Genomic DNA, 27,454 nt, shown 5'->3' on the forward strand with positions numbered 1-27,454 from the left:
ATATACACCACTGGAAGTTGTTGACAAACAATAGCAGTAATTTTATTCAGTTGAATACACGTCATTGATTGGTTGAAATTACCGAAATACGACAACTTTAACAAGAAATAACTTCCAAAATACAGAATTTTCTCAACAACGCCAAGAGTAAAAGATGTTTTATGTGACACATTCTACCCATATACGAAGTTTGAAAGTGTTTAGATACAAACAATTATTTTTAAAATCTGTCGGTCAAAAAGTAAAGATCCCCAAGATAGAATTTATGGAAATAAAAGAATCAAGACAAAACAAATGGGGTAAAGATTTTTTTTTAAAATACTTTTTTTTATTTTATTATAATCAGACAATGAAAGTATTTACACACCAGTTTTCCTTGAAAATTTTTAATGTTTTTTTTTTCCTTTTTATCTAGAATTCCAATCAGACACTGAGCCAGTAACTTAGATGCAATTAGGCAGATGAGTGGATGGGAGGAAGTTGGACACAAAGCTAAGAATGCATTTAGAAATGAAATTAAGTTGAAATAATTCCTATATGATAATTCAATTTTAAGATTTCTATGCCTGAATAAATATCAATGTTTTCAATTTAAATTATCTTAGAAATGCTAATTATTATTCTTCCTTTCACATATGTACACACTCAAGTTTTAATCTATAAATATAATATAGATCCCAATGTAGCTTTGGATATATTTTTGAGGCTTGTTATCTAATGTAGTTAAATGGTAAAGTAGAAAAGGGGATGAAATCAAACAATTTGAACATTAAATTCATACCAACGAAGAACAATTGATTTTAGATTAATAGAAAATTACTTCATGAAGAAATGTATCTAGAAACCAGAGTTGTAAAATAGTTAAATTATATATATTCAACACAAAGAAGATTTATAATATACTAGAATGCATATGTTTTTATCACTTTAAGCTATTTTGTTATAGAAGTAGTTTATGTGAAAACATGAAAATGCCACTAAGTGGCATTGTATAGAATCTGAGCAACAGGATGCTTAGCAACAGCATCTGACATGTTCAGGCACACACTGCAGAATTTATTTAAAATAATCTATCTTGTCTTCCTTCTTCAACTGCATTTTTTAAAGGCAGAGTTTTTTTTCCCTTACAAGAGGATGCATGAGTTATGAATGAGGTTCATATCTTCCCATGGATGTTAATGATGTAAGTGAAGGAAAATGGTTCCAATCACTAACTGAAATTATCACATCCTCTAACATTTAGTTTAGCATCTCATGGGTTTTTTGAATGAGGGCAAATAAAGTAAAATAAAATGGTTATAATTGGAAGGAAAGTAATGAAAGAGAACATAAGGGCCTGAAAATGTTATGGCCACTGACCCTTCCTCCAGATCTAGCAGAGAGAGAAAGAGAGAAAGAGAGAGAGGGAGGAGGAGGAAAATGTTTTACTATTACTCAATAAGTTTCTTTGACTTGAAGTATCTGCGAAGATATAGCACTTGCCATGTGGCCAAGCCAAGCAAACAACACATAGAGAAAATGCTGAAGTACATTACTCTAGAATGGGTTGATTCTAAAAAAGAAGAGAAAAAATTAAAAAAAATAATTATCAACCTGATATAACAATATTTTAGAATTAAATTAAAATTATAATATGCATTATAAATATACAAAGAAAAAACAATAACTTGTGAATAAACTTGTACCAATTACTTTCAGTTCTAACATAGATGCAAGTATTATGTTATGAAAACAAAACTTACTTGTAAAGGAAGTAGACTACATGCTGGCAATATTACAGATTTATTCAAAATGAGAGTAAGCACAGAGTTATATGTCACAGCTATTTAACAGTTGAACATCATTTTCACTATGAAAGACTTTATAAAGAACATTTAAATCAGATGTGATGGATCCTAATTTCATTTCTGTATTTACTGATACACAACAATTAACCTGCTAAGAAGCTTGTTTTTTACAATCACAATAAATTATTCTCAACAACTGATCCATTACAAACAATATTTGCATCTCTTCAGGCAACCACACACTATATTTCTCTTGAAAGCTTAGTCCGAAATATTAAAAATTTAAATGTGCAAATGCAGTTTTCAAGTTATAAGCAACATCCCAGTGATCTCATCACTAACTTATTTTTGTCAATAATTTCTAGTGTCACCTGCTTTTAACAAGATATTTCAGAGTTAGGATAGCATTAAACAATATATATTTAATTACAGAATATTTTTCAATAACGTGTCTTTAAAATTTCAAGCTTAGATATTGATGGCCTCCATATTCAGAATATGAGTTTAAGTCAACTTAATGTAAAAGCTATACCACTTTCAAATAAACATTTCTCACAAAACTGAAAATACAAATGAATTATCATTATTAAAACTGATTTGCCAGCCAATCAAAGTATTAATTTTCTCTTTTTCCCAAAACAACAAACCATAGTATCATATATATCCTCTTAAGAAACAGTTAACTAACAGCAGTTGAAATTACAAACTATCAGAATTTCTGTTTATTCAAATAAGTGTTTTAACACCTTTTACACTGGTGTGTAAAAATTTCTGAACCACATCATAAATAGCTTTGATAAGTTTCAATTTTCATTCATTATTTAGTTGAGTTGGAAAAGGAAAAAGAGTTTACAGTCTTTCAGGGCTCCTATTAAATAGGAAGATAGTTTAAGGTTAATATGGTTACTGATTAGTTCAAAGTTTTGTGGGATACCGAAAGGGAGTAAACAGGGAGGGGAATTCTAGAGGGATGCAATTCAACAGTGAAAAAAATTGGGTAAAAATATTTAGGGTAGTATGAAGAGATGAACATGTATTTACGTAGCAACAAAATTTCCCTCCAGTCGTATCCTAACATCTTCAAAAATACATAATATAATCCTTGACACACTATTTCTGAAAAACACTGGATGGTTATAGCTTTAGCATCTTTGACCAAAAGCATGCTAAATCAGGGCTGACCTGGGTTTAAACAACAAGAGGAAAAACTGACAGAGCTTGAAGAATTGGACACAATTGAAAAGTATTAGCAAGTGTAGGTTCTAAGAAGTTTCTCTACAAGGATAAGGCACTAATCAAAATGTAGTGCAGAACAAGTATTTATGAAAAATAATTTGAGTGACGTGAAAAATTTCAAATTATTCAACAAGACATTTTCAAAAATTGGTAAATAATTAAACAAAGATTAAATCAGTAATAAAGCATTGCAAACTTTGACCAAAGGTAAGACAATGACGTTAATAAAAAAAAAGAAAAGTAAACATCCTAAGTAACAGTGAATAAAAGAAAAAAAAAAAAAAACTTTACCATTGGTATCTCTCATCTCCTCTTCTCGATTCCTCATGTATGCAAAATCATCAACAATTGATTTGGACAAGTCTTCCAGCCGCCGTAGTTCAAGTTCCAGAGGTTTTAAGTTTTCAGCTTTTGCAAGCTTTTAAATACAGTAAATATTTCAAGATTAGCAAAATTCATAAATGTTAGATAGAAATTGGTAGTCAGACAAAGATTTCATCAGAGCATAGGATAAGGATGGCAACCTAGCACAAAATTAAATTTAGACCTAGAATTGTTATTGTGTCCATTTTAGTGTACATTGTATGCTTCCTGTTTATGTGCAGTATCATTCTGAACTACATTAACACAGCATGGAAAATGTTTTTTAAATGAGTACACAAACATATATTTATTTATAATTTAAAATAAAGCTATTGAAACTTAAGTGATATCCAATAAGTTCTCAGCACCAAGGCATAGGTAGGACAGAATTTGTAGAGGCCAGGTGCTCTTCTTGTCACCAACCCCCACCTGTTTCTACATAATGTAATACACTCCCATGACCAGAGATATTGTCATGTTTTTGTGTGTGTGCATATATATATATATATATATACACATACAAGTTTCTTTCAGTTGCTATCAAATTCACTAAGGCTTTGGCCAGTCCAGGGCTATAACAGTAGACTCTTGTACAAGATGCCACAAAGTGAACTCAACTCGAAACCAAGTTTCTTACTGTACAACCAGGAGGCCTAATAAGACGAAAGCAATGCTTGCCAAAGATCAGACTCACTCCCACAGTATGCTTACATTCAGTTTTCACTCTTTTCTATTTAATTTTGACTTATATTCAAATATAAATTATTCTGTCACAAGCAATTCAGTAATTTTGACTTGAATTTGCTTCCTTGAACTACAGGTGTTACACATATGAATGTATGTCAGCTGAATGTAGGCTCTTTTACAAAAGTGTAGCATGTTTTACTGACAAACAGCAACTCCTGTAGCTTCAGTTCTGCCTTGAACATTTAATCCAACTAAAAGTAGAATTGTTCTAATTTAGAAGTGTTAGTATCCACTGACTGGCTCCCGTACTGGTGACATGTAAAAAGCACCACCCGAACGTGGCTGATGCCAGTACCACATAAAAAGCACCATCCAAATGTGGCTGATGCCATTATCCCTCCCCTGACTGGCCCCCATGCCGGTGGCACGTAAAAAGCACTATCCAAATGTGATCAATGCCAGGCCTGCCTGACTGGCTCCTGTACCAGTGACACATAAAAAGCACCTGCCTCACTCTAGGAGTGGTTGGTATTAGGAAGGGCATCCAGCTGTAGAAACATTGCCAGATCAGATTGGAGCCTAGTGCAGCCACTGGATCTCCAGACCTCAGTCAAACCGTCCAACCCATGCCACTATGGAAAACAGATGTTAAAGATGATAATCTACATGTCTAAGGACACAAAGAGTTTATACCAAAACCCCTTGTCAATTATATTTATAAGACATTTAACATTGAAAATAAATTACAAAGTTTCAAAATAACTGGCCATTCAGAGAATTCAAAATGTGAGAGAAAGGTATTCAATAAAGAACCACTGATCAGCTGGAGCAACTTAATAAAAAAATTCCTTCATCATGATTAACCCCTGAACATGACTTTCTTAAATCCTAGAGTTCATAGGGCTAGTTTCCCTGGCATATAAGTGACCAAGATCACAACACTTCTCCTGAATAGGATACCAGTCCATTGCTGGGTTAATTATTTACAGCTGAGTGAACTGGAGCAATATGCGTTTTGCTTGAGAACACAAAACATTGCTCAGTCCAACAATCAAACTATGACTGTGTGAGAAACACCATGTTCTTAATGAAATGAATGAAAAGCATTAATGTGGCTAGCATGTTTAGAGCATGTCACATTCTTTTGCAAGATAAGGGCTGAAAATTAACAGGCTCTGTTGCTGCTTTACTAGAGAGTTTTCAGCAACTAAATATAATAGGAGTAAAAATACATTTCCTGTGTATGGTACTTTCCCTCAAATCTTATGTTAATAAATTGGTAAAAATGCAATTAAAATATCAAAATAATGAGGAATATCAGGCAAAATGGAATATGATGGCAGACTACAAGTGGAATTGACAGTATTTAATATTGTCTATGAAAGAAAAGGAAATTTACTCCCTAAATCACTTGCATTTGCTTTGTGCTTCAACTGCTGCAGACATTTGTAGACTTTATATTAATATTGGTGGAGAGATGGCTGCATAGTTAAAAAGTTTGCTTCACAACCATGTGGGTTTATTTATAGTCGACTGACGTCTCAGGAGGAGCAATGCCTTGTGATTGAAATTTGGTAGATGGAAACTCTACAAAATGCTACCATGTATGTGTATATGCATGTGTGCATACACACACACACGCATGCATGTAGCTACATATATGCATGTGAACCCATCTCTGCCTGTCATCATGCTGATATTGCTTGGCAGCAGTGAAGATGGTTAGTGGAATAATGTACCCTATTTAAAAACAAATAAGGTCACCCAAATGTACAATACTTCCATAAGGTAAAAACAATAAGATGATTACAATTGACATCTCATAAAACAGTTATATGTGCTCTAAGAAAAAAAAAAAATTAAAATCAGCCTGTACCTCATCATAGCTTCTAGCTTCAATGCCATGCTTCATTATCAAAGAAACTTCCCGATCAGCACCATGACCACCTGAAACAATTACGAAAGAAAAAATAAAATGGGATTACATTTAACCCTTTAACACCCAGACTACTCTAACAAATGGAAAGCTTATTCATTTATATTGTTCAGAATTAATCAGCATTATTTTGTAGCTTTGAGATTTAGATAATGTGATTATTTTTAGAATGATATTGTAGAGTAGGTGTGAAAGGCCAGATCTGACTAGTTTGAACATAAAATAGGTAGAATATGTGGGATGGATATGGCTAGTTTAATTGCTAAAGGATTAATCCCATTAAGATGCACACAAATCCAGATGCAGATGTACAAACAGGTAAAAAATTGATTTCTAATATACTTTTATTATAAATATTCAAAGTGCTATTGCTGTTCTTTTGGCTCTTTGTCAGTCACAAAGCAACACTAGCTATATATGTGTGGAGGCGCAATGGCCCAGTGGTTAGGGCAGTGGACTCGCAGTCGTAGAATCGCCATTTCAATTCCCAGGCTAAGTTTTGTGAGTGTTTATTGAATGAAAACACCTAAACTCCACGAGCCTCTGGCAGGGGTGGTGGCAAACCATGCTGCACACTTTCACCACAACTTTCTCTTACTCTTTCTTCCTGTTTCTGTTGAAACTCTATTTCCAAGGGCCAGCCTTGACGCATTCTGTGTCATGCTGAATCTCCCTGAGAACTACATTAAGGGTATGTGTGTCTGTGGAATGCTCAGCCACTTGCACGTTAATTTCAAGAACAGGCCGTTCCGTTGATTGGATCAACTGGAACCCACGTCGTCGTAACCGACAGAGTGCCATGATGTGTATGTAGCCAGTGTTGCATTGGCACAACACAATATCTGCTGCTACTACAACTGTTAGCTTGGGTATGTTGGAGAGCTATTGGGTTGAGTCATAAACAATTTCCAATTGTGTTAAAAGCCTTTACTCATGAAACAATTTTACAGAGAATTACTTTCAGTTATCAGTGTAGTTGCCATTTTGATTCACTTGAGTAAAATTCTGCTGGCTTCAACATGAAAAAGCTTTCCACATATGGTTTTATCTGATCTTCATGAGAAAAATTTTTCCTCATCAGAGCATTTTGTAGAGAGAAAAAAAAAAATGATAGAAATAGTTGGTGCAAGGTCTGGTGAATATGGTGAATGGGTTAGAGCAGACCAGCCCCAAAATCAATATTTTATCCTGCATAATTCTTGTTGAATGTGGTCTTGCATTATCATGGAAAAGTACAATGTTTCTTCTATTCATGAGTGCAAGGTGTTTTTTAAAAAGATCTTTATTTGGCATTTAGTGTTTGATTGCAGTTTAAAAACTTAAAATGAATAATACTATGGTAATCCCATCATACACACAACATAACCTTCATTCTTTTGAGCTCAGCCTTTGATAGGTTGTGGAGCTTTATCCTTGTTGATCCACTGCCTTTTGTGTTGAACATTGTCTTGACTATCACTAATTGTCTTAAAGCTCTTGCTTGAAGTATGATCAGCACCCTCGTCTGAGTTGATCTCTCAATGACATATCTTCAGAACAAAACTTTGAAAACCAATTTTGCACTTGCTAGCCACTCATGACACTTTTGTTATAAAACTGCATATTTTCTTAGCTGCTTCTGTAGTATTTTTTTTTTCCATTCTTAAACTCTAACATCATATGTTGAGTATGCCCTTTCAATTCACCCATCTTAGGTGAGTGAAATTTAATATTAAACTACGATGTGCACACTTTCAGTGCTTAGATATGAATAACAGATGAGGCTAACTGATTCCCATCTTTTTTCTTTCTACAAAATGCTCTGAAATAGGAAAAAATTTGAAATACACCATTACAATTTACTTCCAAAAAAATGGAAATTACTTATGACTCAATCCAGGATTTAGTTCGAAGCTGGAAAAGATTCTTCAAGAGGTACTAAATTTATTGACTACATTTTCTTTTTGGCTTTGTTCCTGTTTTTAAATAATAATCAAAGGATGCAAGCAAACACTAAATTTTTCCATCAGATGAAGAAGATCTCTTGATTCAATCATGAAGAATAGTGGTATCGACAATATTGCAGCTTGTATAAAAAAAAATAATTTTCATTTGGATTCCAGCCGAGAAATAGTAATGTGGCTACTAATACAGTGTTTATTTTGGTTCTGTTCTGGAAGAAGTGGTATACTGTGTGTATCTGCTTTGTTGAATTATTTTGTGTCTAATGTATTTTTTGTTAATACCATTCTTATATTGCTTTAATACACTAGTCTCTTTATAAAATGATTAACAGTTTAATAAGCAGAACATCAAGTTGTTCTATTCAGATACTGGTTTAGAATTATCACCTGGAGTATTTCTCTCAATCAGATTAGTGCCACTAGTCATACACCTATAACTAACTTTGGTTATTCTCGGTACTTTTGACCACCGAATAGATAGCAAGAAGTATGTAATGTGCTTATTGCTAAGTCAAATTTTATAATATATACCTGATGTTTCATAGAATGGAAAGCTAACTAGCAACAAAGTAAAACAAACTCAAACAAAGAGAGACATATGCATAGTCATTTCTAAGAGTATATTTCATTATGTAATGCTTAACAAAATGAAATATTAAAAATACACAAGTTTCTAAGTACTTACCTCCTATCATTTTATTATCAAAGCAAATTTCAAATACATCATATTCTTCTGTTGTGAAAGCAAATTTTCCTTTTTTTGCATCTTGTTTAGAATATAATATATGTCCTTTTGAATCTGTAACCTTAAAAATATAAGAGTTGGTTATCATACATGTATAATTATGATGCAGATAAAACATGCAGCTCATACCAAGTGGGCAATATATTTGGATAATGATAAAGTAATTCAGCCATTATCTAAACATTTAACATTTATGTTTTTATCTCTTTTGTCAAAGCTGTCTATTGTGATAAAAGTTTTGGTTATAATAAGAAAGAGCAACAACTTATAAAATACTAGCCTAAGTACCAAGCGTTGCTCGGAAGTTTAAAGAATGTGAAAGGAAATAAATATAATTATTCTGATAAAAAAATATATTTTCAGAAAAATTCTATCAGATGACATGAGTATAAACAGTCATTAAAACAAATCTGGAAATCAATCACAATTTAATTTTGTAGAACTTCTAAATATACAATGTTTTCAATGTGTCCTTTAATTGGGGGTACAAATAAAAAGAGTTTTGGGACTTTCAATTTGTGAATATCCTAAACATAAGTGTCTAGGAGTTAAGTCTAACAACCTTGAGAGATTGTCCTTGAGATTTGTTTATCGACATAGCAAAACTTAGTTTCACTGGGAACTGGAGCCATTTAAATTGAAAAGGGGGGGGTCAGATGGGATTAACGGGATCCATGGAATGAAGACATCCTCACCCTTATATTTCCCACTGATTATTGCTGCTTCTAGGACATGAGGTTGCATCACTTTCACCATCAGTCTGGTGCCATTGCACAGGCAAGGTGGATGCAAAGGGCCCCCTTTTTAAGTGTTGTGCAATGGCATCCCAGACGGCTGTAGAGTGTTCAGGAACTCAGTTGTAAAAAACAACAGCTTGGTCCTGGTGAATGACAGTGTCGATGGATTTGAAATACTGTTCTTGTCCTGGCAACAGCTGCAAGAGATCCCAGTTGATTTTGTTGACATAATGTGGAGCTAAGATGGCTCGCTCACATAGCCATTGTTGCTAGAGTTTGTGCAATGTTTGGAAACACATGCATTTTGAGATCATTGACAGTTGGTACCATCTCACCACAGGGTAGCTTGTATTGCTGTTGCAATTCTCCATATACATGATAGCAAAATGTGTATCAAATGAAATTAAAATCCTGCTTCAGAGACAGTTCGATGAAGTTAGTAAAGTTTTAACGCTTTTGGTAACAACATATTCTATCTTGTAATCAAATATTGAAAAAGAGAACATGCCACCCTCTCTTGTGCAAGAGAAATGAAGTTAGCTTGGCTTTTGTAGGGTGCATGACATCACTTGTAACCCTTTCCAATGTCTAATATGTACATGTATGACCTTTAAACCTTCATGGAGGGAGTATTCTTTCATTACAAACAGGATAGTTGTCAAACTCGATCATATGGGATCATATGATTTTTCGTGAATTTCTGTAAAATTTTTTTATTTCTTTACTCTTTGGAAGGCAACTTACACACACATGTCCATCTTTCACTTTCTCCTCTCACTTCAAAGCAAATGTCCTCCCTTTCAATTTCTGCTCTTGAGGTAATGAAAGAATACCATGGAGGGTGATTAATAGGAAGGTTAAGAGGGATGGTTAGACGGGTGGGGGAGAGTTTTCTTAACCCTCCCCCTTTACCCAGTGGTATAATTGGGAAAGGTATAGAAAGGCCTCCCATCTCTGGGATGGGAGGAATCACCCCCTCCACTGTCAGCTAGGATGTAATGTTACTTATCACCATACAATATTTTAAAATCTCAATCCAAGTATAACTACTCACATCTGATTTAAAATAGAAATATCCAGTGTTAATAAGTTGAGTTGCTCCAAGAATATTAAAAATAGGTAATGTAAGTTATCAGCATATAATATTTTTCAATCCATATCCAAGAACAAGTATTCACATCGGATTTAAATGTGAAATATAAGGCAAGTTGTTTCAAAAATATCCATAATATGTATTGGAAGTTTATCAAGATATAGCATTTTCTAATCCCTATCCAAGTAGAAATAGTCACATCGGATTTAAATATGAAGTATCGAGTGTACTCCAGCTAATCTTATTAGGTCCATTCCATGAACAATTATTTGAATAACTCATGTCAATATCTCTAAATTTTAAAATTTATTAAGTTTATCGTATAAATTGAAAGATATCCTTCAATGTATATACATCATAAGAATCAATTGTCATCATAATTATTTACATCATAAAAATCAATTGTCAAGGGTTATATGTTGGTACAGACTTTATATAGACCATTACAGTTTTAAATAAGTTCCACTAATCACTTAATTCCTTCTTCAAAGCCAATTTCTTACAGAAGTGAGAGACATGGAAAAAAGTTTATAATATGGTCAGATACGTAATCTGCTCTATAAACCCTTGTCAGTGCAACTCTTACTAGCTATGTTTTAGTCAATGTTTTAGTCAGCTTGTTTGATGATTTTTTTAATACCTAACCCCATCTCATTGATGCTCAAGATATTTCCTAATTTAAGTTAGAAAGCAAATGAATAAAAGAAAAAGAAAAAAAAAAGGAAGGGAACGATTATTGCATACATGCTGCATGGACTTTCAAAGCAGCATGGTAGTTCCAACAACTCTCAAAGGCAGCAACAATTCTACACATTAATACTATCTGAAGAATTTCATTAACATTGTTATTCTTTAAACTAAAAATATGACAATCCTTAACATAGTTAAGGATAAAATCATCTGGTTTTAATTATTATGGTAGATATTTTGCCATGTTTCTATATGTAAGACATTTCAAAATATCTGCAACCAGCTGGCAGCCAAGCCAAGAGATCCAACTAAAGATGTAATGCCATGACAAAGTCAACTATAAATTCTTACAAATACTTTCCTATAAAAATAGGAAAAGCATTTCACAAATTAAGTGAAATTGGGAAAGTGAAAGTCTACAAACATCACAAGGAAAGATAACATTAACTGGACTGGCAACAAAAAAAAAATCTCTGGAAGGTATTTAAGCCATTATGACCAGGTTAAGTGGAAATAAGGAAGGAAAATGAACATAAATGAATCAAGTCTCAACAACATTTATGTTTTTAGTTCAGTACTGACTTTCCATCAACATATTTTGGGTAGAGGAAACAACTATTTAAGCCCTAGTTCAAATTAACTGACAGAGACCCTTGATGGTTAGAGATCGATGCTATTGAAGTTGAGGCTGAACTTCAGAATGTTGATATTGAGATTATAAATGTGAACATTAGAGAGAGTTTCAGTTACAAGATGGCAGGATTTAAGATGTAGGTTGCAGGATAAGATACTATATTGACACCAAAATAAAGAGAAACAAGTGCATCAGGTGTGTTTGCTTCATAGCGTGTCAATTAAGGAGCAGGAACCATTTTAAAAAGAGCAATAGAGACAGAGAAAGTGAGTTATATGTTCTAGCAGGTTCTATGCTCCATTCGCAACTATAGCAAAGGTATAATAGTATGATGAGTGAACACTTTATTATACATTACCTCAGCTTTCAAGGAGATTAGGAATTAGATTATCAGAAATTTGTTATAAATCAGCATCATATCCAGTGAAGATTTATCCTTTATTCTCTTTATAACAGAAAACAAAGTAAGCAGTGGCCCCTTGAGATTTAACCACAAAGTAGCAATTGAATTTGATAGTTAAATGGATATGTTAATTTGTTGAGCGTCCTCATTTAAATTTTGGGTTACTATAACAGGATATAACCTCACCAAAAATTTAGTGATGGCTGCTTACTAAAAATGAAAAAAAATTATTCTAGATCTAGTCATTTGCTTAATGGTACAAAGTTGACAGCACAACAATACAGTATGGGTTATGAATAAAAATGTACTCATATCAATAAACAGTCTCACTGATAAATTGTTAAATAAGAAGAAAACCAATCAATTTGATTTTTATCCCATGCTGCAAAAAAACCCCTCAGGGCCAAATTTCCCTGCACAATGAAATCATCATAATTTAACCCTTACTCTGTCAAATGTAGTACTTATTTATTCATATTGTTTTCAATTAATCATGCAGCATTATCTCATAGCCTCAAGATTTCAGTGATGTGATTGTTTAATTTTAGATGAGATGTGAGAGCCTGGATTTGGTTTGAAGACAAAACTGGAAGAATATTTAGGTTAGAAATGGCTAGTTTAAATGCTAAAGAGTTAATGCTTGCTTTTCGCATTGACATGGGTTGGGCAGTTCAACAAGATCCACAGGCCAGAGGAACATGTCTTATTTGCAAGACAAAAGAGTTCCCATAACTAAGAGAGTGTTAGTGGAATGATTAGTAGAAACAATATTGGGAAAAGAGTAAATAGGAGGGAAATAGTATCAAGAGTTAAGTGGGTTGAGTAGGAAGAGATTCAGGGATACTCAATATTATATATGGATGACTAGTGGTGGACGGAGTAAAATAAAGATGGTGATGAAGAGCCAGAGAGTACCATCAAGGTAATATGTCCTAGAAGATGAAGAGTTAAAAGTAGTGACAAAAGAATCAAGGGTAGGTAAAGAGTGTAAGAGAGTGAGTGATAGATTGAAATAAGCATGGAGGTAGTCAAACATAAACAGGAATAGAAAGTAGAGAATGGTGTACAGGAGTTGGATGGCTATGGTGTTGATAAGAATGAGTGTCATTAGGAGGTGGTCAAGGGAGAGGAGTGATAACTGGCAGTACAGAAAGGATGTTGATATATCTAATAATGGTTTCTGCATTCATTAATTACAACAATGGAATAATGCAGTACACAGGAGATTGGTGAGTGATAGGAAGATGAGGTAAAATGAAATACATATGGAGATGGCTGTCAATGTATTTATTCATTAACTCTAGTAATTATCGAACCTGATTGTTTTATCACCTTAGGTTGTAGGCTTAAAACTGCCCAGTTAAACAACACTATGTGTACTTGTGGGGAGGGATGTCTTTGCTAGAGTTTACAGATCTTGTTAAATTTCTTCCAATCACACAAAGTATTTCAAATTTACACAAGATTATTTAAAAAAAAAAAAAAAAACGTAGTTTTGTGCACTGATGATGAAAATTGCATTAAGTTCAAGAAAAAGAAAATGTAATTTTTGTTATCAGAAAATTTTGAAAAAATCTGGTGAAAATTTAAAATACATCATGCGACTGGAAAAAATTTAACAAGATCTGAGTTAACTCTATTGCAAGTATTTGGACGGGACTCCCCACTCCCTACTCATGCTTTCCATAGCCCTCTTGAATCTGCATTAGAAGAGCTTCATTCATTTTATATATCTAAATTGCTGATTTATCATCATCATCCGGCAGTGCTTATTGCATGGATTACCATGACTTATTCTTTCCAGTCTGCTCTGTCCGCCGTTGCACATGGTAGGTCTTCTTGGGTGCACTCGGAGTTTTCACATAGTTGTTTTATGTAGATTCGATGTAGTCTACCAACATGTGTAATTATACTTCAGCTCCTCAAAAAGAACGTTGCAGATGATCTCGTCTTTTGCTCTCCAGCAATGTCTAGCAAATCTTGTTCTTTCTCTGATGATGTGTGATACTGGTAGTATCACCAGTTGTTGCCAGATGTCAAGAGCAGATCGAAGCATTCTTCTATAAGTTTCGGTTTTCTTTTCAAGACCCTTTGTTAGAGTAGATGTTACACATCCATATAACAAAACTGACTGCATAACTGCCTGAAAGAAATTACGTTTCAAATTTAATGGAAGCTTAGGTTTCCAGAGCATTGATAATTTAAAGCTGCTTGGACTTTGCTGATTCGGACTGCAATTTTACTTCCAAGTTATGTGAATTCATAAACATATTTTAAGGATTGCTGCTCTGGCTGTACATCAAACATTCGGTCTTGCCCCAGTTGGTGAATAATTGTATGAAAAACTATAGCTATTTCTCTATTGTGCTTAAATCATTTTGAACTCATGATATCCCAACTCAATGTACACGGATGGCACTAAATACGACGAAGTATTTATACTTGCAATTTAACGTTGTACAAAAAAATTACTTCATTTTATATACATATATACAGTCGCTAGTAATAAATGTCTCCCGATTTCAAGATCAATTTTGTTTATTCAAGAAGAATTTAACGCACCTATGTCAGAAAAAGAAAACTAGAAGCATCTTATCGGTGGTCGACACTGAACGTATTCTCACCAACGTTATGAAACGGAAACATCAGCTGTTGCTTTATATAAGTGTCCACGTCAGCAAAAAGCACGTTTTACACACCTGTCAGGATTATCTTATTCGCTATGCTAAAAGACTTTGTGTATTAGGGCATTTTGAATCGTTATTTAAAAGGTGAGCATTAATAAATTTACGAGAAATGGGACTCAATAAGTTGTTAATATTTTCACAAGAAATGAATCTAAAGTAAAAGCAGTTTATGAAAACTGTCATATGAGTGTTTATGGGGGTGGGTTAATATGAAATAAACATAATAGTTATCTCCCGTTGTATTTCAAAGCTCTGACAAAATTACAAAAAAAAAAAAAAAAAAAAACCCCTAGGAAACTGACAGAAATACAAAATAATTCTGAAGAATAACTTTTACTTTTTACCTTATGACTGTCTGACTCAGGACTATATCAAGTTAATGCAACCTACTAGAAGTCAATTAGTGACGTGTTAATATTGATTTCTAAAAAACAGTATTAGGGTTTCATAAGTTATTGCAGGTTGTTTCGCCCCACGTCAACCCTGATAGAATAGATCAATGAATCACACATTCCAGCTGTGTTCATCTCCTCTTTTTATGTGCGGTGCGGAGAAACCAGATCCACATAATCTAATATATCCTTTCATAGACGGTCGAGTTTAATGAGAGATTTAGCTGCTATTTCTAGCAGATTGAGAACCACGTAAAGACTCCCGCGTTAGCTGAATGCTATCAGATATTCTATGAAGCATAACATTCATAACTTTTTCCCCAAAATTTGAAACAGTTTCAACTAGGTATCGACTTCTGTAATGTCCACATCCAGGCAATTATCACAAATATATCAACTAAAACTGAAAATGATTACCATTCATAAATAACATTTCTAACTATGGCATAAGATCGGGGGACGCAATCAAGCTGAATGTCTTAGGGGAAAGAACTCAGAATTTAATGAGACATGACTAAATATCAAATATCACAATAAATTTGGTCCGGTACTCTTCCGATTCTACTATATACTTAATAAAAAGTATTTTTACATATTATATATATATATATATATATTATATATATATATATATACACACACACACTTATTCAAATTTTTATTGGATACAAGATACTTATCGAAAGAGTAGCTTTCAAAATTCCAAATCTATTGTTAATGATAAATTTATTTTATACAGACGAAGTAAAACAATATCAAAAAGAACTTTTGGGCAATATTTTATAAAGGAAAACAATGTTTAATGTGGAAATTATCTATGAAAAATTACTCACAGATGCTATCCACCCGAAGAATAACAGTTAAGTTAGTACCAAGACACTTTGTGCATTGAGGAAAAAAATTAGATTAATAAATGATACTAGTACAGTGATAAGAAAATAGTGTTTTCCTCTGGGTTTAGCAAGTACGGGCGACAACTCCGAATATGTTTCGATATTGTTTGATCAGTTTTATAGGTAGTTGTCAATATGTCTGAGACGAAATAAGATATTGGTTACTTACAAAGAAAACACAACTAAAGTCGATCTTTTAAGCAAGTACAATCATTTTATAAATGTCCAAATACGGATACTTTACTATATTTCTACTGTCAATAATTAAACGATTTCCTGTTTTGTGAACATTCAGAGGTGTTAACGTAACTGGATACAAAAATATATTTGTAGACTTCTAAAATATTAACTTAACATTTCAAAATAAAAAAAGGAATATAGTTTAAAACTCGAAAGAAAACTAAAAAAAATGTTAGAAGGATAAAGCAGTGAGTCGTCGGAAATAATGTTAAAGATGAACATCAGAGAAAGCATGGAGATCAATGTAAATTAAGTTTAAGTGTCTCAAGTGAAGGCGAATGAGAAAAGACGATAGATAAATAAACCAGATAGTATTTAAAAATATTAAAGGAATGTTAAAGGAATATTACGAGATGATAAATTACATAGAAAATAATTTCATATGTTTTTATTGAAGAAATAAAATTAGCAGAGAAATTGAAAACATGTCTTACTGCCAAATTTGTTTTCTGTCCGGGTGCATCTGACAGCTCATATTCTCCAGTTACCAATAAATCCTTGTGAATTTCTTCTCGAAGACATTTTTTCTGGTTTGCTGGTAGATGAAACATTAAGCTGTATACATCTGGAACAAGTAACATAAGCAGAAATGCAAAGAGATACGAATAAAACTCCATAGTTCGCCCTTCTCCAATCCGTGGAATACTGGAAACACGCCGCTGCTAACGTGGCATTCGGCAAAAATCGGAAATATTCGGCAAGCTTTAAATACAAGTTCGCTCGATTCCGTAGCTTGATTCAACGCCGAACACAGTATTCGTACGTTTTCTATGTATTCACTTCTTAATATGTGAAAGCTGATTCGAAAATAATATGCATTTTATTTCAGCTTATTGACTGAAATTATAATTAAGTAATTAATCCTTGTTTAATTCTTATTTTTGAGAAAAATATTTTAAAAGTTTCTTCAAAATAATTTTCAGACTATATATTTTTAATCATATTTACTGCTGTATGACCATACGTTGATACGGTGATATCCGCTGGAAGGTTAGTCAATAACAAATATTGAATTTTTTTTGCATTTATTATTAATTTTATCTTATTTTGATTAGATATTGTTCATATTGAATTTATCATTGATGGATTACATATTTTAAATAACTTGTGACCATATGTATATCCTTCATCTTCAACGCCCTTCTTGATTGGGGGTCCTTGAGAAATGTGTCTTCCTCGACAAGGTTCTAACTTTCATTCAAAACTTCATGAGCTTGGGAACCAAACGACATTTCTTATTTTATTCTCAGAGCAGAACCAGTACCAAAAATTTTCTAACCGTAGCCACACAAAACAAAATATCTCAGCTACACAAACGTGAACGGAATTATTATTTAACCTTAAAATACATCGCTCATATTCAAAGAACTTTCGTGGTTTAGTGGTACGGAACTTGTTTCTGGTATTCTTTTAATTGTTTCACTCATTTGACGGTGGCCATGCTGGAGCACCACCCTTTAGTCGAAGAAATTGACCACTGGATTTATTCCTTGTAAGCCTGATGCTTATTCCAGCAGTCTCTTCTGCTGAACAGCTAAATTACAGGGACGCAAACACACCAACATCGGTTGTCAAGCAATGATGGTGGTGGGGCAAACACGGACACAAACACACACACGCATACATACATACATACATATGACGGGCTTGGAGGTGGTGGTGTGCTGGCTGGTGCGATTTTGTGGTTTGCTGGTATGCTGAGAGAGATCCAGTGGGACCCCTAACTGGGTCCCCGATCTTAAATGTGTAATGATGGAGCGGCTGGTGTGGTGGTGATGCTAGCTGGTGCGGTGTCTTCCTCACACTACTTCTTAGTAGACAATATTTTGTGTGTATGTCACAGCACGTTTTTGGCCTTGTCTGTTATCCCAATTGCGTGTCATATCTCTTACTTTGATATTGTTCATAGCTCATGCTCTTGAAAATGCGATATATAATTGGCCATGAGAAAATACCGGCTGAGGCAAATGTATTCCAACTTTTGCAAATGTTTGCCCTTGAGCTATATTGTCGTTGAATATGCAAATCGAAGTAGAAACTGAACTCTGTTTATTGTAAATGGAATATTTGCATCACTTGGGCTAAGTTTAATTCTGGGAATTAGAACTGTACGACCTCTGTTGGAGTCTGTTTCCAATGATGCCTCTACACAATGTTCATGAAGTTTTTGCACCTTCATGAAAATTCCATTACATAATCCTTGACTGATCGAAAGATTTCTTAGCAGCATTACAATAGCCCCTACTTTTAAGTTGAGACAATGAAGAGGCATACTGGATGGAGTGAGTGAGTTTATAAATTCAAATGGATAGTTCTGAACCTCCTCTTCATTATTGCAGGACACTGAATCTGTGCTTAGGTACGTTTTAAGTGCCTTTGGTATAATATTAAGAACTTTTTCATTTATTGCAAGACAGAATTTTTAGGAGATAAAATTACTCATTTTTTCAATTTCTTCTGGCGTGTGGTTGTTGAAAATTTCTGGGTACAAATGTACAAATTGAAATGCAAAAGAATGAAATAATAAATGGATTTATGAATGAAAGTTTGGTAAATGTGTTTATTTCCACCACGTGACACTTATTATTGCAAACATGTTTTAACTAACCTATACTATACACACACACAAACACATTCATATACTTATATGTCTCGAGTTGTTGCTGTAATTCAAAGGGGCCAGCCTTGTCATATTCCGTGTGAGGCTGAATCTCCCTGAGAACTACGTTAATGTTATGCATGTCTGTGGAGTATTCAGCCATTTGTGAGTTAATTTTATCCTCGTGTGGTAATGAAAAGTGAAATTGACAGCCAATATTTGCTGTCTATGTATCTATGAACTTTTCTTTATCTACTGTCTCTCTCACTTTCACTTCCTTTGTGTCACTCTTCTCGCCCGCTTTTCATTTAACAATGTGTATATGTATCTACTTCTCTTGCGATGTGATAAACATCTAAAAACACAAAACGAATGCCATCACCACTCACTGTCTCTCTTTCTTTCTATCTTACATCCTCTCAAAACAAATGCCATCACCACTCACTCTCTCTCTCTTTCTCTCTCACTTTCACTCTCTTATGTCCTCTCTGAAATATTTAAAAACACAAAACGAATGCCATCACCACTCACTGTATCTCTCACTCTCTCTCTTTTTCTCTTACTTCCTCTCTGTCGCTTTACCACTTCAAAGAAATAAGTGTGACGCACACAACAGGTATGTACGTACCTGTTCTCAAGGAGATTCAGCCTCACATGAGTAATTTTATCTCCTAAGAATTCTGTGGCTGTCTTGCAATAATTGAAAAAGTTAGCATATTAATATTATTGATGATGCTGCTTACTAGTGCGTGGAGCCCTTTCAGCAGGAATATTAAATCCATGACAAAATCCTGTTGTTTATCACATCTGAATGTAGTCATTTTGGTTTCGATTCCTAGTCAGTGAGTTGGTGTTTGGGACGCTGGCAATATTTCTGCTATACCCTTTTATTGTCCTTTGTTTATGGATTTGTATCTTTTATTGGCATTCCTGTTATGCCCTTTTATTTTTATATTGTTTGATTAATTGAACTGATTTTATAGTGCAGTTGATGAACAATTGTATTGTTGGTATTAACTTTTCAATGAGCCAATCATTGATTTACTGCATTTCTGATGGTGAGAGTGACAAGGGAGTAACTCATTGCAGAACAAATACCCCAGGAAAGCGTTTTTATTTGTTTTTTGACTTTCTTAGCAATGTGTTTGTGTGCATACCCCTGCACATGCACACACACACACTCTCACACACCAGGTATCCACAGTTTTTGGTTTATCAACCCATGCTAGCATGGAAAATGGACGTTAAATGATGATGATACTCTTAAAGTATTGCTCAACTCCCTCCTAGCAACGATTTTCTGGCTCAGAACTGAATTTTTGCTTCAGTTTTGATAATGTAACATAGAAGTTGTACAATTTCCATTGAAAAAAGCAACCTTAGACATACCTTCATTACTACTATTCAAAAGTTTTGTAAGACCCCCAAAATTATTGTTATTTTGTCTTATTACAATAATTACACACTCCTCTAAAACCCACCAGTAGGCAGAGACCCAACATTTAAAATATGTCAGTAAATTGATATTTTTTTAATCCTTACTATTCACTAACAAAAATATTCATGCAATATCAACTCTGATAATTCCATTTCTTGTTTAGAATCAATAAATCCTGATATCATTTAGATAGCTGATATGTGCAATGGGCACTTAAACATCACTCTTTTTTTTATCTAATTAAATCATTATCAGATAGGTGATAATGAACAAATCATTAATCATTGTCAGCAACTTCTAACTCACTGTTTGAATTGTAATTTATAATTTGGTGACAGTTACACATATTTTGTGATATAGAATTTTAAAAGGGAAAATTGAATAAAGTAACTCCATGAATCTTTTCCAATGTAATTGCTCTAGCTTCAACAAGTTGTCTTAGGTCAAAATGCTTGCTAGGCAAATACAAATTCCAAAATATCTCTCTTTATTTACAGGAAAATCCATGCTGTTTTGATTTGAAATGCATCGATTTGTTAAAAGTGGAAAGTAAGTACAATATTTTTTTATATTGTTGTATTGAGCATTGTAGAATAAGTGGTAATCAGACCACCACAGACCTAGTTTTAAGGTGAAATCCTCTCACTTTTCTGATATGTCATTTTGCAATGCATTAAATACCACAAATGTTCATTTTCCTTCCTATATAACTTGGATTATGCTTGTGTTCTTTATTTTACAGAAAAAGTATTTCTAGTTTAGCTAGATGTTGGGCAAAACCTGAGAAAATATACTTAAGCTATTGTCATTATGTGTCATACATTGGTAAATGTGTTGCTCTAGATTATTAAAAAAATCACATGTAGGTGTATTTAAGAAGCTTGTTTCCCAACCATGTGGTTTTGGGTTCAATCCCACTGTGCAGTACTTTGTGCATGCGTCTTTTACTGTAGTCAAAGCCTTGTGAGTGGATCTGGTCAACAGAAACTGAAAGAAGCCTGTCTATATATATGTGTGTCTTTGTGTTTTTCCCCACCACCACTTGACAACTGGTGCTGGTTTGTTTACATCCCTGTGACTTAGTGGTTCAGAAAATGAGACTGATAGAATAAGTACCAGACTTTAGAAAAAATAAGTACTGGAGTTGATTTGTTTCATTAAAACCCTTCAAGGTGGTGCCCAAGCATGGCTGCAGTCCAATGACTGAAACAAACAATAAAAATAGTTATGTACAACATTCCTAAAATATTAGTTATTGTTAATGATTTTAGTTTTTATGTAAGCATAATCACAAATGTTGGCTGAACACTTTAGCATTCAGATTACTCATTAAAGTGCAATGCCTATTCACATTGTTTTGAATTAATCGTGCATTATAGCTTTGAGATTTCAGTTATGTGAGTGTTTATTTTTAGAATGTCATTGTAGGGTAGATATGAAGGGACTCGATCTAGTCAGTTTGAACATAAAATGGGTTGAATATTTTGAGCCAGATATGGTCAATTTGAGTGTGAAGGAGTTTAACTTAATCACATACGGCAATATTCTTGGTTTGGCATAACTACCAATTTAACAATAGTCAGGGCTTAGAAGAAAGAATTTACCAAAGGTTTAAAGTTAATATTGATCTTTTGCTGAAACTCATTAAAGAATAATTTATTAATTTATTGACATCTTAAGCATCATATTATAACTGCATAATCATCATCATTTTTCATCATCACTTTTCCATGCTTGCTTGGGTCTAATAGACTGTTGATGCAGATTCTCTATGGCTGGATGCTCTTTCTGTCACCAACACCTACCTGTTTCCATATTTCCCTATGACCAGACATGTTTTTCATAAAAGATTTGAAATGAACAACATTACTTGTATGATGATGCTTGTTTAGAAACAATTACATTATGCCAAGACAGGAGTACACACACACACACGCACACATATCTCTGATGGGTTTCTTTCAGTTTTTATTTACCAAATCCACTCACAAAGCTTTGTTGAGCTTAGGCTTTAGTAGGAGGCACTTGCTTGAGGTACTGCACAGTAGGATTGAATCAAGACCACATGGTTTTGAAGCTATATTTTTAACCAAATAACCATGCCTGCTCTTGTGTTTTGGTTTTCATATTTCATTTCTGAGGTTTATCAAGACAAATTTCAATCTGAGTACAATGCTGCAGCATAAGATAATAAATACTGCTGTATTCTATTCTAACCAGGCATTCATTAGGTATTTGAAATTTAGTTTCTTACTTTAAGAGTGAGTTGTATGTTTTTCATCATACACTTTTGATAATATACATCATAACTCTTCAGTTGAAAAGACATGTTCACTCAGATATTAAAATCGTTACCATATTTCATATTCTCTCCCTCCCGTCACTAAATTACTAAACCAGGTTTTCAAAAATTATCTTAATCATTTAAACAAATTTATTGTTACTAAGAATAATTATCATGGTGTCTTATTTATCTGTGCAATTCTATAAATTTGTTATAATTCTGTCAATACATGTGTCAAATATTGAAATACATTATAACAAAGAGTCTTTGTGGAATATGCACAAAATCACTGAACACTAAGAACACAAAAACAGAAATTTTCAAATACACAGGATGATCCCTATTGGTATTAGATAGTTTCTGTTATCTGTGTAACCTAATTAGAATTGGGGGATGTTCCAAATGTATATAGTAACCAGAAAAAGTACAGGCTGGAGAAGGTTCTAAGATCTATTACTGCTGTTAGTGAAAAAAAAAAGGCCTCTCTCTCAGAGTGAAAAACAGACTGTATGAAACTTATGTATGAACTGCAATGCTACGAAGTAAGGGGACATGGACCCTGAATGCAGAAAACTTGCATAGACTAGAAAGAAATGAAACATGCGCAGGAATGGCTGTGTGGTAAGTAGCTTGCTAACCAACCACATGGTTCCGGGTTCAGTCCCACTGCGTGGCATCTTGGGCAAGTGTCTTCTGCTATAGCCCTGGGCCGATCAATGCCTTGTGAGTGGATTTGGTAGACAGAAACTGAAAGAAGCCTGTCGTATATATATATGTATGTGTGTGTTTGTGTGTCCGTGTTTGTCCCCCTAGCATTGCTTGACAACCGATGCTGGTGTGTTTACGTCCCCGTCACTTAGCGGTTCGGCAAAAGAGACCGATAGAATAAGTACTGGGCTTACAAAGAATAAGTCCTGGGGTCGATTTGCTCGACTAAAGGCGGTGCTCCAGCATGGCCGCAGTCAAATGACTGAAACAAGTAAAAGAGTAAAGAGAGAGTATGCATGCTCTGCTGGAAGTACAGTGTCAGTATATATGGTAGCAGAGTATAAATGCGTTGAGAGAAAATCTAGATATAAGAGGAATCAGATGTAGTGTGCGTAAATGAAAACCTCATTGTTATGAGCATGTGGTGCATGTGGAGGTCAACTTAAAACGGGGCTTATATCTTTATGCAGATGAGGCTTGTGAAAGAGGAAGATCTAGGGGATGTGGAACAAAAGTTTGAAGGTTGACCACTGGATGTTAAACCTCATGGAGAAGATCTCTGAAGATCTATCTCTTTAAAAGCATTATGCATATACACACAACTAGGTCCTGTGTCCAATTTGTTCTTTCCAAGCTTTCTCAAACACTGTAAAACAATTTTGATTTTTTTTTGTCTTTGGTCAGTAAGTATTATTTTCTATTTGCTTTTATCTAGACCTGCTTCCTTTTGACATCCATTTCTCATTCTTAACACAGTCTCATATCTATTGTCAACTGCCCCCCCCCCCCTGTTTACATTTCACTATATTCACCCCTGTCACTATACATCTCACTTTCTCTCCACCCTATACTATTTCAACCTTTACTCACCCCCACCACTGTCATTTCTCCATTCATATCCTATCTACAGTTATATTATCATTGTTCTACTGTTTTTCACCTTTTGTGCACTGCCACCACCACCACCACCACACTGCCTCCCCCTTTCCTTTGAACCACTTCTGTTGACATCCAGCCTTCTTATCACATTCTTCCAAATCATATTTGCCATCAATCACCTTCTCGACTTTTGTTCATCATTCACTACATTTTCCCCAACTCCCATCTTTTGCTGTTTTGTTGCAATTTTATTGCAGTTTGTTCAAAGTAATTTGTGACATATGTATTTTCTATATTTTGCAAGAGTGCTGTTAGTCCTCATGGAGAGCTGTGCAGGTACGGGACACAAATTTGCTGCTGTCCGGTTAAAATCTGCAGATAAGGCTGCAATGATCCGTTTTGATCCATGGGGTGAGTACAATCCGTTATTTTGCTATTTTGGTGCTACTGAAGTTATTAAGCATCAATGATGCCAATACAACAGAAAATGTTCTGCAAATGATTATTTTTGTACATTGCATGAAATTTAAGGTGACTGACATTTTGAATTGAATACTTATAACTGCTGAACCTTTTCAGAAGCATAACTCTGCTTGCTTCAGTTTAATTGGCTGATAGCATGCTGCATTCCTTTATCATGATTAAATGTTGACAGTTGGAAGGACATATAATAATTACTTCTGAAGTATGGCCTCCATGCCGGTGGCACGTAAAAAGCACCATCCAATTGTGGCCGTTTGCCAGCCTCGTCTGGCACGTAAAAAGCACCCACTACACTCACGGAGTGGTTGGGATTAGGAAGGGCATCCAGCCGTAGAAACATTGCCAGATCAGACAGGGCCTGGTGCAGCCTTCTGGCTTCCCAGACCCAATTTGAACCGTCCAACCCATACTAGCATGGAAAGCGGACGTTAAACGATGATGATGATGAAAATTGAAAGGAAAGATACTATTCCACTTATGTTAATACGGAAAATAATATTACAAAGTCCTGATTTATGTAGTATATTTTCATCATAAAACCAACAAACTCATTTGATGAATATGATGTTTGCATTTAAGGACTTTTAATCCTTGTCTTGAAGACATCAATTTGTTGAATCTTTTGCTGAGATTTTACTTGCCTTCTTTACCTGATTTTCTCTGTTAAACCAGGGATGCAATGACATACAATATGAATCAGTGTGTCTGATCTCAGTTCTTCAATAATGTTAGTAGGCAACTTATTCTGAAGTCTCTATCTTTGAGCAGTAATGACTGCACTGCATAAAACTTTGCTTTACATTTGAAGCTTAACCTTCTCACATCCATCATTAACTCAATCTTGTTTATTCTGGTTTGATATGATTAATGATACCAAGGACATTAAATTTATTTTAGCAAAATTAATACTGAAAGTTAATTTTTCCAAGCCACACCAGCATGAAGACCTGAAAGAAAAATGATGATCATGATAACTGATTATTTCAGTGTCCAAATTAATTTATAATTCATACCTTTCCTCTTATGCATACCTATCCCCTTATGCATACCTTTCCTTCTTGTGACACAAACCCTACCTGTGAAGACCTGTTGAGGCAAGTGAAAATCGAAATCGTTCAACATCAATGGAAATTGTAGCTGTGATACCAGTGCCAGTGGCATGTAAGAGAACCATCCGAACGTTGCCAGTGCTGCCCCGACTGGCCTCCGTGCCGGTGGCATGTAAAAAGCAAAATCCGATTGTGACTGTTGCCAGCATCATCTGGACCCGTGCTGGTGGCACGTAAAAAGCACCATCCGATCGTGGCCATTTGCCAGCCTCGTCTGGCACGTGTGCAGGTGGCACGTAAAAAGCACCCACTACACTCACGGAGTCATTGGCGTTAGGAAGGGCATCCAGCTGTAGAAACACTGCCAGATCAAACAGGGCCTGGCGCAGCCTTCTGGCTTCCCAGACCCCAGTTGAACCGTCCAACCCATGCTAGCATGGAAAACGGACGTTAAACGATGATGATAATGATGATAGTTATTTATTCTTCCACGTGATTTTCCTTTATTTTCTCAACAGAGAAAGGAAAGTGCAAGAGTGAGCAGATTAAACTGAAAATAGGTTAGAGTAAGTGGTGGCTGGAATCATGAATGTTTTAAGAAAAATGCCTTACTGTATTTCATTTGGTTTGCTGCATTTTGAGTTCAGGCCCTGCCGGGGTCAACTTTGCTTTTATCTCTCCAGTGCTGATAAAATAAAGAACCTGTCAAGTACTGCGATCAATGGTATTGACTAATCACCTCTCTTCAAAATTACTGGCTTTGTGTTTAAAATAGAAACCCATTAATTTTCTCAGGGTTCCCATTGACATTCCTTCTAATTGTTATTCTGTCATCATCATTTGATGTCTGTTTTCTATGCTGGCATTGTTTGGATGGTTTGACAGGAGCTGACAAACCAGAGAGCTGCACCAGGTTCCACTTCTCTGTTTTAATAAGGTTTCTATAACCTGATGGCCTTCCTAACCACTTTACAGAGTCTACAGGGTGCTTTTTATATGGATCCAGCACAGGAGCTTTTTATGTGGCACCAGCAAGGGTGCTTTTTACGTGGCACCACTGACTTTCTCTCTCTCTCTCTCCCTCGTTACTACTTCAAACACTTCATCCTTCCACTTACTTTCATTTTACTTCTATGTCACTTATTCTCCGTTTGTTTTTTGATGGTTTTTTACTTCCACACTCTCCCTCAAATGTGGTGGATATTAGTGCATATATTTTCTTTCTTTTTCAGTTCAGCAAAGAGTACTTTACAAAGAGAAAAAGAAGCTGAAAACATTGTAATAATTTTACCTGTATTAAATGTCTAAATAAACTTTTTGTATGTTTTTCCAATATTTAAAATCTTACTTTCATATACTTAATTTTTTGAAGAACGTTTTCATTATCTAAAATACTAATAAAGCAAATTTCTAACTTTACATTTTAAACTGGTTTTCAACACTGAATGGAAGTATAGAATTAAGGTTTGTTTTCTACAGGTATCTCATCTCTTTTAGATGTTAGAAAAGAGTACTTGAAAGATCTGCTGTCTTTTGGCTGCTGAACGA

At 34.5% G+C, this 27,454-nt stretch overlaps 1 protein-coding gene and 1 long non-coding RNA gene across 2 annotated transcripts; one reads left to right on the top strand and one right to left on the bottom strand.

The window, feature by feature from the left end:
• Positions 1–300: 300 nt before the first annotated feature.
• On the bottom strand, positions 301–17,206 carry LOC115217099 (transmembrane emp24 domain-containing protein 10). The gene is made up of 5 exons (XM_029786696.2): positions 16,901–17,206; positions 8,638–8,758; positions 5,950–6,020; positions 3,315–3,441; positions 301–1,552 (listed from the first exon to the last, which is right to left on the bottom strand). The coding sequence occupies exons 1-5, from the start codon at positions 17,081–17,083 to the stop codon at positions 1,431–1,433; spliced, it is 624 nt and encodes a 207-aa protein (XP_029642556.1). The 5' UTR covers positions 17,084–17,206; the 3' UTR covers positions 301–1,430.
• A 140-nt stretch (positions 17,207–17,346) lies between these two features.
• Positions 17,347–27,241, top strand: LOC115217100. The gene is made up of 4 exons (XR_003882157.2): positions 17,347–17,456; positions 21,001–21,052; positions 24,679–24,785; positions 27,139–27,241. It is a non-coding gene; the product is annotated as an uncharacterized LOC115217100 (long non-coding RNA).
• The last annotated feature ends 213 nt before the right edge of the window (positions 27,242–27,454 follow it).

Source organism: Octopus sinensis, linkage group LG11 (assembly GCF_006345805.1).
Source record: "Octopus sinensis linkage group LG11, ASM634580v1, whole genome shotgun sequence".
Lineage (NCBI taxonomy): Eukaryota > Metazoa > Mollusca > Cephalopoda > Octopoda > Octopodidae > Octopus > Octopus sinensis.